This window comes from Pseudorasbora parva, chromosome 24 (genome assembly GCF_024679245.1).
Source record: "Pseudorasbora parva isolate DD20220531a chromosome 24, ASM2467924v1, whole genome shotgun sequence".
Taxonomy (NCBI): Eukaryota; Metazoa; Chordata; class Actinopteri; order Cypriniformes; family Gobionidae; genus Pseudorasbora; species Pseudorasbora parva.
The window spans coordinates 26,652,072-26,666,463 of record NC_090195.1 but is presented as its reverse complement, the minus strand read 5'-3'; the positions used below and the strand labels follow the sequence as shown (position 1 = coordinate 26,666,463).

The 14,392-nt window shown below is 39.7% G+C and overlaps 1 protein-coding gene across 1 annotated transcript in view; it reads left to right on the top strand.

Moving 5' to 3' along the window:
- The window catches only part of zgc:101569 (uncharacterized protein LOC449822 homolog), a 39,396-nt gene that overhangs the window by 3,699 nt on the left and 21,305 nt on the right, over positions 1–14,392 (top strand). The window contains exons 2-4 of the mRNA XM_067434962.1: positions 297–467; positions 8,196–8,293; positions 10,225–10,369. Coding sequence (XP_067291063.1) covers positions 297–467; positions 8,196–8,293; positions 10,225–10,369 — 414 coding nt within the window. The remainder of the gene's footprint in view (positions 1–296; positions 468–8,195; positions 8,294–10,224; positions 10,370–14,392) is intronic.

Genomic DNA, 14,392 nt, shown 5'->3' with positions numbered 1-14,392 from the left:
GGAAATTAAGAGGAAACTGGAGTTTCCGAGTTGAAAGGCTCTAGTCAAACTGATATAAACAAAACACTATTGGCTGTTTAAAAAAAGGGTAGGAGCTGCTTGGTATGTTCCACCTGGCCTTCCTGGTTTAGGGGAAATTACTGCAGTGGTCCTTTAAAATGTGTACTATTTCTGAATATACTTTGACTTTGTTCTGTTTGTTGTTTGGTACTGAAATTTAATAAAAAGTTAGACAGGGCCAGACACAGATTCATTCTGCTCAAATGTACATGTGTTTCCTCCTGTGATTGTGGCAGGTACAGGTGGGGTGGTGGTTTCTGAAAGGAGGGGTGCCGTGGTGGTTATTGGAATTAACCGTCCTGACGCACGCAATGCAGTGAATCTAGAGACTGCGCAGAAACTGACCGAGGAGCTGACAGCCTTTGACCAGGACAGCAGTCTTAATGTTGCAGTGCTGTATGGAGTCGGTAAGTTCAGTCACACACTGCTGTGACACACTGTGAAAAATAAGAAAGAATAAGAATGTTGTCTGAGCAGTAAAGCAAAGAATCTGTCACGGTGGGAAACACAAAGAAAATTGTGCGAGACTCAAGTGCAGAATTGATAATTTATTTACAACAAAAATAAACATAAACAGAAAACAAAACCCATGAGGGGGCAAAATACATAATCAAAAACATGAACTGAAGACATACCAACACAGGGAACCGGGAGCCGTAGACGAGACAAGGATAAGACCCAGACTGACAAACACAAGGAGTCAATGAAGGGAAGAAATCGAGAGGAAACAGGTGAAAGAAATCAAACACTAATCAGATAACAAGGGGGGAGGGATCAGACAATTACATGAGGACATGCTCAGAATGACAAAACCCACATGTGCACACAAGACAGGCATGCGACACTAATGCTCCTTAAGGAGCAGCTACTAGACGGTCCACTAGGAACGGGAAGGACAGACCAGGGCGGGATGGGATGGGATGGGATGGGATGGGATGGGAGGGACAGCCCAGGGAGGGACAGACCAGGGTGGGACGGGAGGACAGGGGAAACAGACAAGGAAGGAACAGACAAGGGAGGGGTCAATAAGGGAAAAACAAAAAATTTCAGGAGGCCATGGTGGTCCACAAAGTTCAAGTGGCCAGTGCTGCAGGCGGCGCAGGGAGAGCAGGGCGCCTCAGTGGCGCAGGGAGAGCAGGGCGCCTCAGTGGCGCAGGGAGAGCAGGGCGCCTCAGTGGCGCAGGGAGAGCAGGGCGCCTCAGTGGCGCAGGGAGAGCAGGGCGCCTCAGTGGCGCAGGGAGAGCAGGGCGCCTCAGTGGCGCAGGGAGAGCAGGGTGCCTCAGTGGCGCAGGGTAGAACAGGGCGCCTCAGTGGCGCAGGCAGAGCAGAGCGCCGGGGAAACTTCTCCAGTCTCGCAGTGTCCACCGGAACAGAGTCCACCGGCACTGGGACCACCGGAATTCGGACCACCGGCATCGGGACCACCGGTATCAGGACCTCTCGAACACTATCCACCGGCACATGATCCACCGGCACTGGGACCACCGGCACTGGGACCACCAGAACACAATCCACCGGCACTGGAATCACTGGAACAGGCACGGAGGGAGCCTTCCTGCTCCTCCGTTTGAAGACCACCAGAACAGGGTCCACCGTCACTGGGACCACCGGCTCATGGGATCATTTTTTGACAACAAAAATAAACATGAACAGAAAACAAAACCCATGAGGGGGCAAAATACATAATCAAAAACATGAACTGAAGACATACCAACACAGGGAACCGGGAGACGTAGACGAGACAAGGATACGACCCAGACTGACAAACACAAGGAGCTTATGAAGGGAAGAAATCAAGAGGGAACAGGTGGAAGAAATTAAACACTAATCAGATAACAAGGGGGAGGGATCAGACAATTACATGAGGACATGCTCAGAATGACAAAACCCACATGTGCACACAAGACAGGACAGGCATGTGACAGAAATGCACTTTCCCCCCATTTTTCCAACTTTTGCTATGAAATTTGTATAGACCTTATGTAGCCCAGCCCCTTTTCAGTGCTACGCTTATTGTGTTCTGTCTTCTGGTTTTTATTTCCACAGTTTGAAGGTAAGATCTTACGGATTTATGAATGAACCGCTTGTTTCAAAGTCTCCCCGACCTATAGACATTTGTAATGACATGCGCGTCAAACCTTACACTGCTCATGATAACTTTGTTACTGCTACAATGAATGTATTTACTTCACTAGCTAATTACTCTTTGACAACGATGCCATAGGGTGTGTCTCAATCCGCTCCCTAATTTGTGAATCAGTGTATAATGTTCACAAATTCAGGCACTGTTAAGGACAGTAAGGACCCTGACTCACTATACATTGGGACACTGATTACTCTATGTCCGGCGACGTAACAACCCTCATTATACAACATTCTACTGGCATTTATGAACAACAGAGCTGATATCTTTCTAACATTACATAACTTTACATTTTACTTGTAATGTTATTTAAAGTGTTACTTCAGCGATTAGCATATGGCTTTGTATCAGTAGAAACCCTGGAGTATATTCGAATGATTGTGCTCCCAGACTGAACAATGAAAAACTCGCCAGACTGAACATGCGCTGTGAATATGCTGCGGACGCATTTACCTCAGCTCTCATCACGAGCTCATCCATGACTGTCAATCTGACTCCTGCAGCATTTTGGGCTGTGAGACTCCCTCAGCGGTTAAATCACATATTGAACAGACACGTTCAGTTTTTATTTGTAGTGTCTGTTCTCTAACTGAACTGATTTTATGAAAATGAACGAGGTCGCAGTGGGAAAGTGAGCAGTAATTCAGTAATCTAGTAGTGGTGGCTTTGGGAGTGACCTCGTAGGGCAGCGAAGCATTCTGGGAATTGTTGTCTTTCATCCTCATGAGGCAAAAATACGTTTTCTGTCTTTTTCAGTCTAGAAAGCACTAAATAATTTTATTTTCACATTTCTATTACATTAATGACCCAGTTTAAATACAGATTAATCTTCCCAGCGCTGAAGTACTCCTTTAAATACACATGCAACATTTCAGCAGTACATACATTATAAATAAGTTCGCTACTTGTCTAGCAAATGCTTATGCTGAAATATAATAAAATAATGTTTTATATATTTTTTAAAACATCTATTGCATGCTGCAAGTGAGTGTAGTGAGTTGGCTCACGTGATTTAAGTTTCACAGTGGTTTCACAGTTAATTTGGGGACTTTTTTAGGGAGCAACCTTTTCAGTGGCCTGAAAGGATTCTGTGATTTAAACAGCTCTTAAAATGGCCGACTTTCTGATCAGTGCCCTGACTTCTAGAGAGCTGATTGAGACATACCCATAGAGATTCTGCAAAAACAGTTTAAAGACCAAATTTTAAGGATGGCTGCACACTTGTTTCTCTGGCAAATAAGATCTAATGTAGATATTAAATGTTTGCCAGGTTATGTTTAAAGCAAGGGTGCCCAACCAGTCGATCACGGTCGACCTGTTGATCACACTGTCGACTTGCTTTCCAATCGATTGTGAGAGTAATTTTTCATTCTGATTTGCCCTTTCTCTCTTCAGCGTTTCCATGTCTCAGACCTCAAATACATAAAATATTAACTTTTATAGACATAGTATTTCTTGAGTAAAGAAAAGGCTGTATTTATTTATTTTTTAAACGATTATTATTAAATTATTAAAATTTTTTCTCTGTTAGGTATGTAACCCTTGTTCCCTGAAGGAGGGATCAGAAATGTACGTCGGCACTGACCAACAAATAGGGATCTGTTATCAGAGACCAATCTAATTTGAGTGATTAAAAACAAGCCAAATGAAATCGGCATGCGGTTCACACATTCCACGCACCGCCCCACAGCGTGGGTATAAATACGGAAGTGGAATACCGAATCATTGCTTTCAGCTGAGGAGCCGAGACTAGTGAATCGGCCCTCAGCTGAAGCACTGCACCTGGCGACGGGACGTACGTCTCCATTCCCTCCTTTAGGGACCAAGGGTTACATACGAAAGCGAAGACGTTCCCTTTCAGTCAGTCATGTTCGACGTATGTCGGAACTGACCAGCGAATTGGGATCCCTACCAACACGCCAGGGATGCTTGCCCTTCCAGTGCCCTGCCTGAGCTCACTAGACCAATCCAGTGTCAGGGCTCCGGCAGGGAAGGTCAGTCACTGGTGTTCCTGCAAGACCCACTCAGAATGACTATTGGATAACGCTGGGAAAGTGAGCCTGTCTCAGGGAGATGGTACTGGGATCCACGTCCTTCAAAGGAAGGAGAGGGGATCAATACAAAAAATAAATGATCAACTACTAATTCATCAAACATCTACTATTGGTCTGTTTTAATGTATTTGATGATTTACATTTTTTGAGATAAGAGCATATTTGTAAATTGTGCCATTTATTAAAAAGTAATAAAAAAAAAGTCAAAAAAAGTTTTGTAAATGATTAGTTCATCATTAACTAATAATTAATAAATTACATAACTAAATTAACCAAACATTTATAAATTGTTAGCATACCACTTATTAATAATTTATGACTGTATAGTCATGTTTTGTAAATGATTAGTTCATCATTAAATAATTACTTACATATTGACATATTACTTATAACATAGCGATAGAATTAGGGGCTGAATTCAAAATTGCATATTAACATAGTACGCAGACTCTTTAATAAATGTATGGCAAGAATAGTAGTAGTAGGATGGTAGTAATAAGAGTTGTATGCTAGTACGCTAATCTGAATTCAGCCAGGGTAGATCTCAGCACACTGACAAATTTAAAAGTAGATCTTTGTTCAAAAAACGTTTGGCACCCCTGGTCTGAAGCATACTAACAACAATACCTTGAAATTGGCTGCCTTCATATATTAAACGCCAAGTCTTTGACTGAGTGGGCAGCACATGGCTACAAGAGTCCTGTGTTATGTCAAAGCCTATGATGACAATATTACCACATTAAAAACAATTAACTCAGGCCATCAAATTGGACACCCTTAATAGAAATAATTTGTTCAACCTGGATCAACCATCCCTACTCAAATTTCCCCAGTCACCTTTATCAGGAGTTAAATGAGAAGTTTTGCTTTCTCTCACACTCTAAACCTGGATCCCAGCCAGAGACAACTGGCATCTGCAGGTGAACTGAACACAGCAGATAACATTACATAGACAACAACATTGTGTGATGACATTAATTGCTTGAGCTTTGTAGAAGTGTCAGAGTTAATGATGGCCACACAAGAACTCCCTTATTTGTGTTAACATCTACTGTATCTCAAGGCATTTAAATGGACATTAAAATGCAATTGAGCACATTACACAAGCTGGCTTACTGGTCTAGATTCTACAAGTCCATTAGGAAGCCATTAAGAAAATTGTGACCACGGCATGTTCGCATTTCAGCTAAATTATGAATAATTGCTGGTTCAAGCAATGATTTGTTGAAGTACACTGAAGGACTGTTTTAACTGGTAACTTTTCAATGAAATTTAAAGTAACTTGTAATTAGCAGTTTCCTTGTGAAAAAGAAGTGTTAAATTATTTTGAATATGCATTTGTAGTGTACTTTAAAGGGCTCATATGATGGTTCTAAAAAGAACATTATTTTCTGTATTTGGTTTAATGCAATGTGTCTACGTGGTTTTAGGTCAAAAAAAGTAATAATGTAAACATACTGTACATTATTGTTGCTCCTCTATGCCCCTCCTTTCTGAAACGTGAGGTGTGCTTTGATTGGTCAGCGATTCAGTGCATTGTGATTGGCCCGAAAACCAAAATTACTCATGTTTCTTACCATATTTGGAACTTCAGCTCCCAAAGCAAACCAACATTTGCTTATGATAATGTCGGACCTTCCTTATCAATTTGAACTCACATCTGATCAGGATGATGCAGATGACCAAGCTGATCAATCAATGTTTCCAGCGTGACTGGACTAGAAAATATCAGATTGGTAAGTTTGCATTTGTTATCATAGAAACAGTCTGTGATCTCCAGATGCTAGAAACAGTTCTCAAAAAATGGGCAGCACACAGTCGAATATTTGGGTTGTACTGTTCTGGAACAGTGTTATAACTAAAGCTTAGCCACTGTTTTCTAATCGTCCCTTCCTTTGGATGGCCTAACAAAGTAGTTTCGCAACAGAAAACACAGTGTCCACGACATAGCAGCACCGGTGACAACAGTACTACAGCGAATAAAAGTTACGCCTTCTTTCTTTGTGTATACATTTGGGCGATGTTATGAAACTCTGCTCCCACATACTGATGTATATTTGTGGGGGTGTTTTTGAAGTGTTTTAGGAAGGTGTGGCTGAGCCTTTACTTTTACAAAGAATATCGCTTTGGGTTGGAGTTTAAATTATATAAAGCCGTAAAGTTCTACATAATTAAGGGCGTGGCCACTTTGAGTGACATGTGGTTTGCTGTTTGTCTGCTGTCTGTTAGTCATCACGTCACCTCAGCTCCAGCCACATCCTATCTCTTTACCCTATTTTCAGTTATCGGACCTGCGCCGTAGCCTCTACACGGTGGGCTACGCATCTATTTTCATTTATACTTCTACGTCCTTGTCCACGTTGACGTGCAGTTAAACATGCAGAGGGAGCATGTGTATCCCTGGGAGGGGTTCTAGCAGACCAATCACAGCACTTGTGGTTCGCGTAGAATCGACATGTTGTTAAATTTGGTGTACATCAGGGAAAATCATAAGTTATGCGTGCTACACATTATGTATAAATTGGGCTTCATCCGGGAGTGATGCACAGTGATGCGCTGCCAATATGGCAACGGCTGACTTTGAGGCTTTAAAGGCTGAATCCCAAATGCCACTCTAAACCCTCAAGGTCTTCTTCTAAATCTGCACTTTCGTGACGTAATGCCACTTTGACTGCCAGGTAAATTCCTTTGTGTAGCTCTTGAACTTGCAAGCTCAGCTGATGTGATATCGACGGGGCATAAATGCCGGTAAGGGGGGCGCTTGCGAAAACCCTTCTGAAAACTAAAATGATGAATGGGACACCCTACAGTCTCGTGGACTTAACGGTCACATGTACGCGTCAGCCATTGTAGTCCTTAAGACCGAAAGTGAAGTGTGCCAATTACAAATTCAGCCAAAAACTCTTCAGAAACCTATGTGTGACTTCATAGACACCACGTCCATATTTGTTTTACTCTCTATGTTTGTAACTCTGCAGATCTTATTACAGCTACATAACTCACTAAAGAGAAAGGAACAAGAAGTTACATGAAGGAACAATAAGTTACATCATATGACCCCTTTAAAATAAAGAGTATTAAAAAATAAAAAAATAAAACTTGTCTTGCAGATAATATTAATAAAATAAATGTTTTACTTAAATGTACTTAAAGGGAGAGCATTTTGCAGTGTAATTGCACAAATAATAACTGAGTAATATTAATTAACAACATGTACTTAAATATAGAGTTACAGATTGGTTTAGTTGTTAGTACGTATAATTACAAATTATTTTATACCCTAGTAAATACATGTAACATGTTACTGACAAATTAAACTAAAGTCTTACTAAATTGCAACTTAATCATTACAAATGTTTAAAGACACAGGACATTTAAATGCAAGTTTCAACTGAAATGACATTAAAATATAATTTAATTTACCTTTTCGGACCATTCGCAGTATACTTTAACCATATTTGAAAAACAACAGCAGTAATTAGGAAAATATTATACTTAAGTCTTGCTTACATGGGTCAGCTAATTGCAATTAATATAAATTTAAACTATAATACATTTAAATTTATTTGAAATGAACATGCAATGACATGTCTGAAAACAGTACATTATGTTTGCAATTAAGTATAACCGATTAAAGTATATTATTTCCATAAGTACTTTTTTATAGTATGCAAAAGTGTACTTCTTTTTCACAAGAGTTGCTTTGTCTTTTCCAGAAGTGTCTGCCGTCATATTAGTCATTAATTCTAATGTGTGAATTTCTTCAGTTTCTTTTCATACCTAATTTATAACCTGAAAACATCTCAAAATATTAATATAAAAATAGAGCATGTAGTGCTGAACACATGAACGTTTTACTCATGCTATTAAGTTATGTTATGCTGTCTGACATTTATGGTTTAATCTGCTTTGTTGTATAATTGAGTTATTTGTTTCAGGAGGGAATTTCTGTGCTGGATTTGATCTGAAGGAGTTGGCACATAGCTCTGGTTCCCTCAAAATTGAGCTAGATGTCCAGCGTGGTCCTGGTCCCATGGTACGTAGTGGTCCTTCTCAGATGCAGATAAATTAATACTAAAGAAGTCATATAATGCATTCCCTTTAATTCAGCTTGTAATATTATAACTAATAATGTTTCTTGCACCAAAAATTGTTTCACATGACCATTCTCCACCCTCTTTAAACCTTAAAGTCTGTACTTGTACTTACTAGGATTTTTAGTGCAGAGAAAAGTGAACTGGTTTCTGTCACTTAGCAAAATAGTCTGTTTGTGAGCACCACCAAATTGTAATTTTACATAACGGCAGCGGGTCTGGGCGCAAATAGTTTTGGTTGGTCAGTTTTTTTTTTTTTTTTGTATTGACACAATGTTCAATCCTACATTGAACATTCATACTGGGTGTTTGTCTGGGTGTAAACAGGAATTGTTTTGCTACTGTACCTGTGACTTATTTAAAGGCCCCCTGAAATTAAAATTTTATTTTTTAGCTTTTAGTATTAATATGTTCGCCTTAAAGGGTTAGTTAACCCAAAAATAAAATTGATGTCATTAATGACTCACCCTAGTGTCGTTCCACACCCGTAAGACCTCCGTTCATCTTCAGAACACAGTTTAAGATATTTTATATTTAATCAGAGAGCAAATGCAAGTGTATGCACACTATACTGTCCATGTCCAGGAAGGGAATAAAAACATCATCAAAGTAGTCCATACAAAGCATCAAAAATACATTTTGGTCCAAAAATAACAAAAACTACAACTTTATTCAGCATTGTCTTCTCTTTCATGTTTGTGTTCAAACCTCAAATAAAGATTCAAACGGTTGTGAATCAGTGAATTAATAAATTATTCGGATTGCATGCCAAACTGCTGAAATCACACTGGCGATCCAAATCATTGATCGATTCACTGATTCACAACCGTTTTAATCTTTATTTGAGGATTGAACACAAACAAGGAAGAGAAGACAATGCTGAATAAAGTCGTAGTTTTTGTCATTTTTGGACCAAAATGTATTTTTGATGCTTCAAGAGATTTTAATTAATCTACTGATGTTACATATGGACTACTTTGATGATGTTTTTATTGCCTTTCTGGACATGGACAGTAAAGTGTGCATGTCCAGAAAGGCAATGGTCCTAAACAGTAACACAATTTGCATTCAAAATGATTTTTGACATGCTTCTTATCACATCTTCTTCTGTCCAATCTAGAATCTGAAGCATCCCGTCGCCCCCTAAACACATGCTGAAGCTGAAATCGGTCAATTGTTCACACATTTACTATTTCCTATATCAGGGGTTCTGAACCATGGTCCTAGAGGTCCACTTTCCTGCAGAGTTTAGCTCCAACCTTGATCAAACTTTGCAGGACAGTGGCCTTCGAGGACCATTGCCTTATCTACATGGTGAATGGCACATAGTGCACTATATAGGGAAAAGGGGACGATTCAGACAGTGTAAATATGCTTTCAATTGAGAAGAATGAAATCTGGTTTCACGTTATTTACACACACACGCAGTCTTTTACACACGCACGCAATTTACACACGCAGGCTGGACGCAGTCTGCTCCGGTCTAGCGACACGAGAGCACAGAGCGGATCACATACGTGAGTTAGCGCAGACAACAAAACATATCAAACCCATTTGAATTCTGCACAGTTACCTGAAAGTGAGCTTTGTTGTGACTTCTTCACGGAGAAATAAGTGTCGATTGACCAACGAGAGACAATCGACAAATACCAACAGTAGTGCAGACTGTAAAGCTCTCGCAATCTATATGATACTGTTTGAAACACCTACTCGTAAAAGCAAGTTAGCGACTTTCTATGATTAAATCACTGTCACTGTAAATGTGCTTCATAGTGCGTTGAGTGTAGCATCTGTCATTAAAGTCTATAAACCTACAGCTTGGTTTGCAGGATATTTAGAACAGCAATAAACTGATGAGTGTTTTTTACTGTAGGGTCCGTCTCGTATGAGGCTCTCGAAACCTTTGATCGCTGCAGTCAGTGGGTACGCTGTGGCTGGAGGTCTGGAGCTGGCCCTGCTGGCTGACCTGAGGGTGGTGGAGGAGAGCTCCATCATGGGCATTTTCTGCCGCAGATTTGGTAGGTATTGTAGTCTGTTATTTTACACTTAAAGTATTTTACACTTAAAGTAACACTTGAGGTGTTATTTTGCTTAAAGTTGAGGCATGCAGTCATATCTAATGGAATTGCTGTGTTTATTAACTGCATTAAGCCTCAATTATTTTACAATCTGTAAAGAGTTTTTTTCTTTCATTAGGGGCCAAGCCCCGAAGGGCTGTAGCCCCTATTGTAATTGTTAGTTTTCTTATTAGGGGCCAAGCCCCCGAAGGGGCTGTAGCCCCTATTGGAATTGTTAGTATACTTTATTATTATTATTATTCTTTTTCTTCCCACTGGGTTCCTATGGCAGCCCTATGAACCGTAAGTAGGAAAATGATGAAATTTGGCACACTTGTAAATATCTTTATCAATAATGCATATACCAAATTTGGAGTCTCTACAACCAACTCCATAGCGCCACCACCAGTCCAAAAATTCAACATTTAAACTGTTATAACTTTTGAACCCTTTGGAATAGAGAAATAAAACTTAGTACATCTGATTTCTCTCCTCACCTTCATCATATTCCATATCTTACATTAAGGCTCCGCCCCTTACAGTAACAGCCATTTTGAAAAGTACAGTATTCAGTTTTTTTGCTACTCCTTCTTCAAATTTTGTCCAATTTTGTCAAAACTTGGCAGAGCGAATCCTTGGACTGAGCCGCACAGAAATGACTGAACAGAATTTTGATATTCATCTCTGTTCAAAAGTTATGATGTCATGAACTAAACAAGCTCGACCCAAAATTGGTTCTGAGGCTGTATCTCGGCCAAACTTTGATCAATCGAAACGAAAATTGGTACGCTTCATCAGACCCATGATCTGAGGGTCCTTGCCAAAGTTGGGAACAGCGCCACCTAGGGGTCATGAGATATGAAAAATGGCTATTTTTGCCCATAACTTCTGAACGCTTTGTCAGAAAATCATAATTTTGGTGTCTATGAATTCCCCGCGTCATGCCGAATCTGTGGATACCGGATATGTTAGGATCGAATGAACCACGTGACCGCCATTTTGAATTTTGTCATAAATTGCTATATCTTTTAAAATATTTGATATATCTGCACAAAATTTGGTATGCGTGACCGTCAGCATGTCCCGAACGTACCAGAGAAGTTTCAGAATAGCGCCACCTAGTGTTCCCGAGATATAGGAATTTTTGCTAAAACATTTATAACTTTTGAACGCTTTGTCTAAATTTGATATAATTTATTTCATTTTGTTCCCTGGCTTATGCAGATTCCGACGATATATCATTTGTCATATTCCAAACATGTTACTGTCCGCCATATTGAAACAAGTGAAAAACAGTTTTTTCGCTACTCCTCCTACAAATTTTGTCCAATTTTGTCCAAATTTGGCTCAGATGATCTTCGGACTGAGCCGCACAGAAATGACTGAACAGATTTTTGATATTTGCTATCGTTCCTGAGATATTTGTCACTGAAGTTGACCCTTCCTGGGTTTGTGTTTTTATGCTAGTTAGCTTAGCATGCCAATTGGTTATTTGCAAAATGTGCTTCTGTTCAATACGTTGAGTCATTCTGAGATTGATCTAAACAGAACTTTTTAAAAATTAAATGCTGTGCATGTATTTGAAAAAAATCTTCATTTTGAGTCGACTCTCATTAGAACTATGGAACTTCAGCAGGTGTTTGAACACAAGCCTGGCCGGTGGCGCAACGAGATGAGCGATGGACGCCGCATCCAGAGGTTATGGGTTCGAGTCCCGTGGGGGACAGCCTTATAAAGGTGGCTCTGCATTCGGCGAAAGCCCCTTCTGGGGCTTGGCCCCGTACAACTGCTTGCAGTTCTTGTTATTATTAGGGGCCAAGCCCGAAGGGCTGTAGCCCCTATTGTAATTGTTAGTTTTCTTATTATTATTATTATTATTATTCTTCCTCCCCACTGGGTTCCTATGGCAGCCCTATGAACCATAAGTAGGAAAATGATGAAAATTAGCACACTTGTAAAGATGCTCATTAAAAATAATTGGACCAAATTTGGAGTATCTACAACCAACTCCATAGCGCCACCACCAGTTCAAAAATACAACATTGAAACTCTTATAACTTTTGAACCCTTTGTAGTAGGAAAATGAAACTTAGTACAATAGAATCCTCTCATTATATTGATCTCAGTCTATGTCTTACATTAAGGCTCCGCCCATTACAGTAACGGCCATTTTGAAAAGTACAGTATTTAGTTTTTCCTCTACTCCTCCTTCAAAGTTTGTCCAATTTTGTTCAAATTTGAATGATATGATCTTTGGACTGATCCAAATAGAAATGACAAAACAGATTTTTTTTATTCATCTTTGTTCAAAAGTTATGATGTTATGAACTTAACAAGGTCGACCCAAATTTGGTTCAGAGGCTGTATCTCGGCCAAACTTTGATCAATCGAAATGAAAATTGGTATGCTTCATCAGACCCATGATCTGAGGGTCCATGCCAAAGTTGGGAACAGCGCCACCTAGGGGTCATGAGATATGAAAAAAGGCTATTTTTGCCCATAACTTCTGAACGCTTTGTCAGAAAATCATAATCCTGGTGTCTTTGGATTCCCCGTGTCATGCCGAATCTGGCGATACCGGATATGTCAGGATTGGATGAACCACGTGACCGCCATTTTGAATTTTGTCATAAACTGCTATATCTTTTGAAATATTGGACATATCTGCACAAAATCTCGTATGCTTGACCGATAGCATGTCCCAAACGTACCTGAGAAGTTTCAGAATAGCGCCACCTAGTGTTCCAGAGATATAAGATTTTTTGCTAAAACATTTATAACTTTTGAAACCTTTGTCCAAATTTGATGCAATTTATGTCATTTTGTTCCCTGGTTTATGCAGATTCCGCCAATGTCTCATTTGTCATTTTCCAAACATGTGACTGTCCACCATATTAAAACTAATGGAAAACAGTTTTTTCGCTACTCCTCCTTCAAAATCTGTCCAATTCTGTCCAAAATTGGCTCAGATGATCTTCAGACCGAGCCGCACAGAAATGACTGAACGGATTTTTGATATTCGCTACCGTTTCTGAGAAATCAGTCTCTGAAGTTGACCTTGTCTGTGTTTTTGTCTTTATGCTAGTTAGCTTAGCATGCTAATTGGTTAGCAGACCTCTGCAGGTTTGTAAAAGAGTGCCTCCCCAGTGGCGCAACAGGATAAGCGACAGACTCCGGACCCAGAGATATAGGGTTCGAATCCCATGGAGGGGAATTTTATAAAATTTTGTGCAATGTGTTATTTCGATTCCTTTATTATCAGAGTAAGTGTTGTACTTATCTTTCTTCCTCTTGGATTAGAAATAAGTGCGTTTTTAATAATTTTGTTCATCTGAACTTCTGTTAATTTTTAGTTCATCCTAACTATACTTCTGAACCTATCTATTACTCAAGTACATTCTATTTCTGCCATTTTTTTTCCTTCTGGCTCTGCATTGCGCTACTGCCGCATCTTAGGCTTGGCCCCGCAATCGCTGCTTGCAGCTATATTTATTATTATTATTATTCTTCCTCCCCACTGGGTTCCTATGGCAGCCCTATGAACCATAAGTAGGAAAATGATGAAAATTAGCACACTTGTAAAGATGCTCATTAAAAATAATTGGACCAAATTTGGAGTCTCTACAACCAACTCCATAGCGCCACCACCAGTTCAAAAATACAACATTGAAACTCTTATAACTTTTGAACACTTTGTAGTAGGAAAATGAAACTTAGTACAATAGAATCCTCTCATTATGTTGCCCGCAGTCTAAGTCTTACATTAAGGCTCCGCCCATTACAGTAACGGCCATTTTGAAAAGTACAGTATTTAGTTTTTCCTCTACTCCTCCTTCAAAGTTTGTCCAATTTTGTTCAAATTTGAAGGAAATGATCTTTGGACTGATCCAAATAGAAATGACAAAACAGATTTTTTTTATTCATCTTTGTTCAAAAGTTATGATGTTATGAACTTAACAAAGTCGACCCAAATTTGGTTCTGAG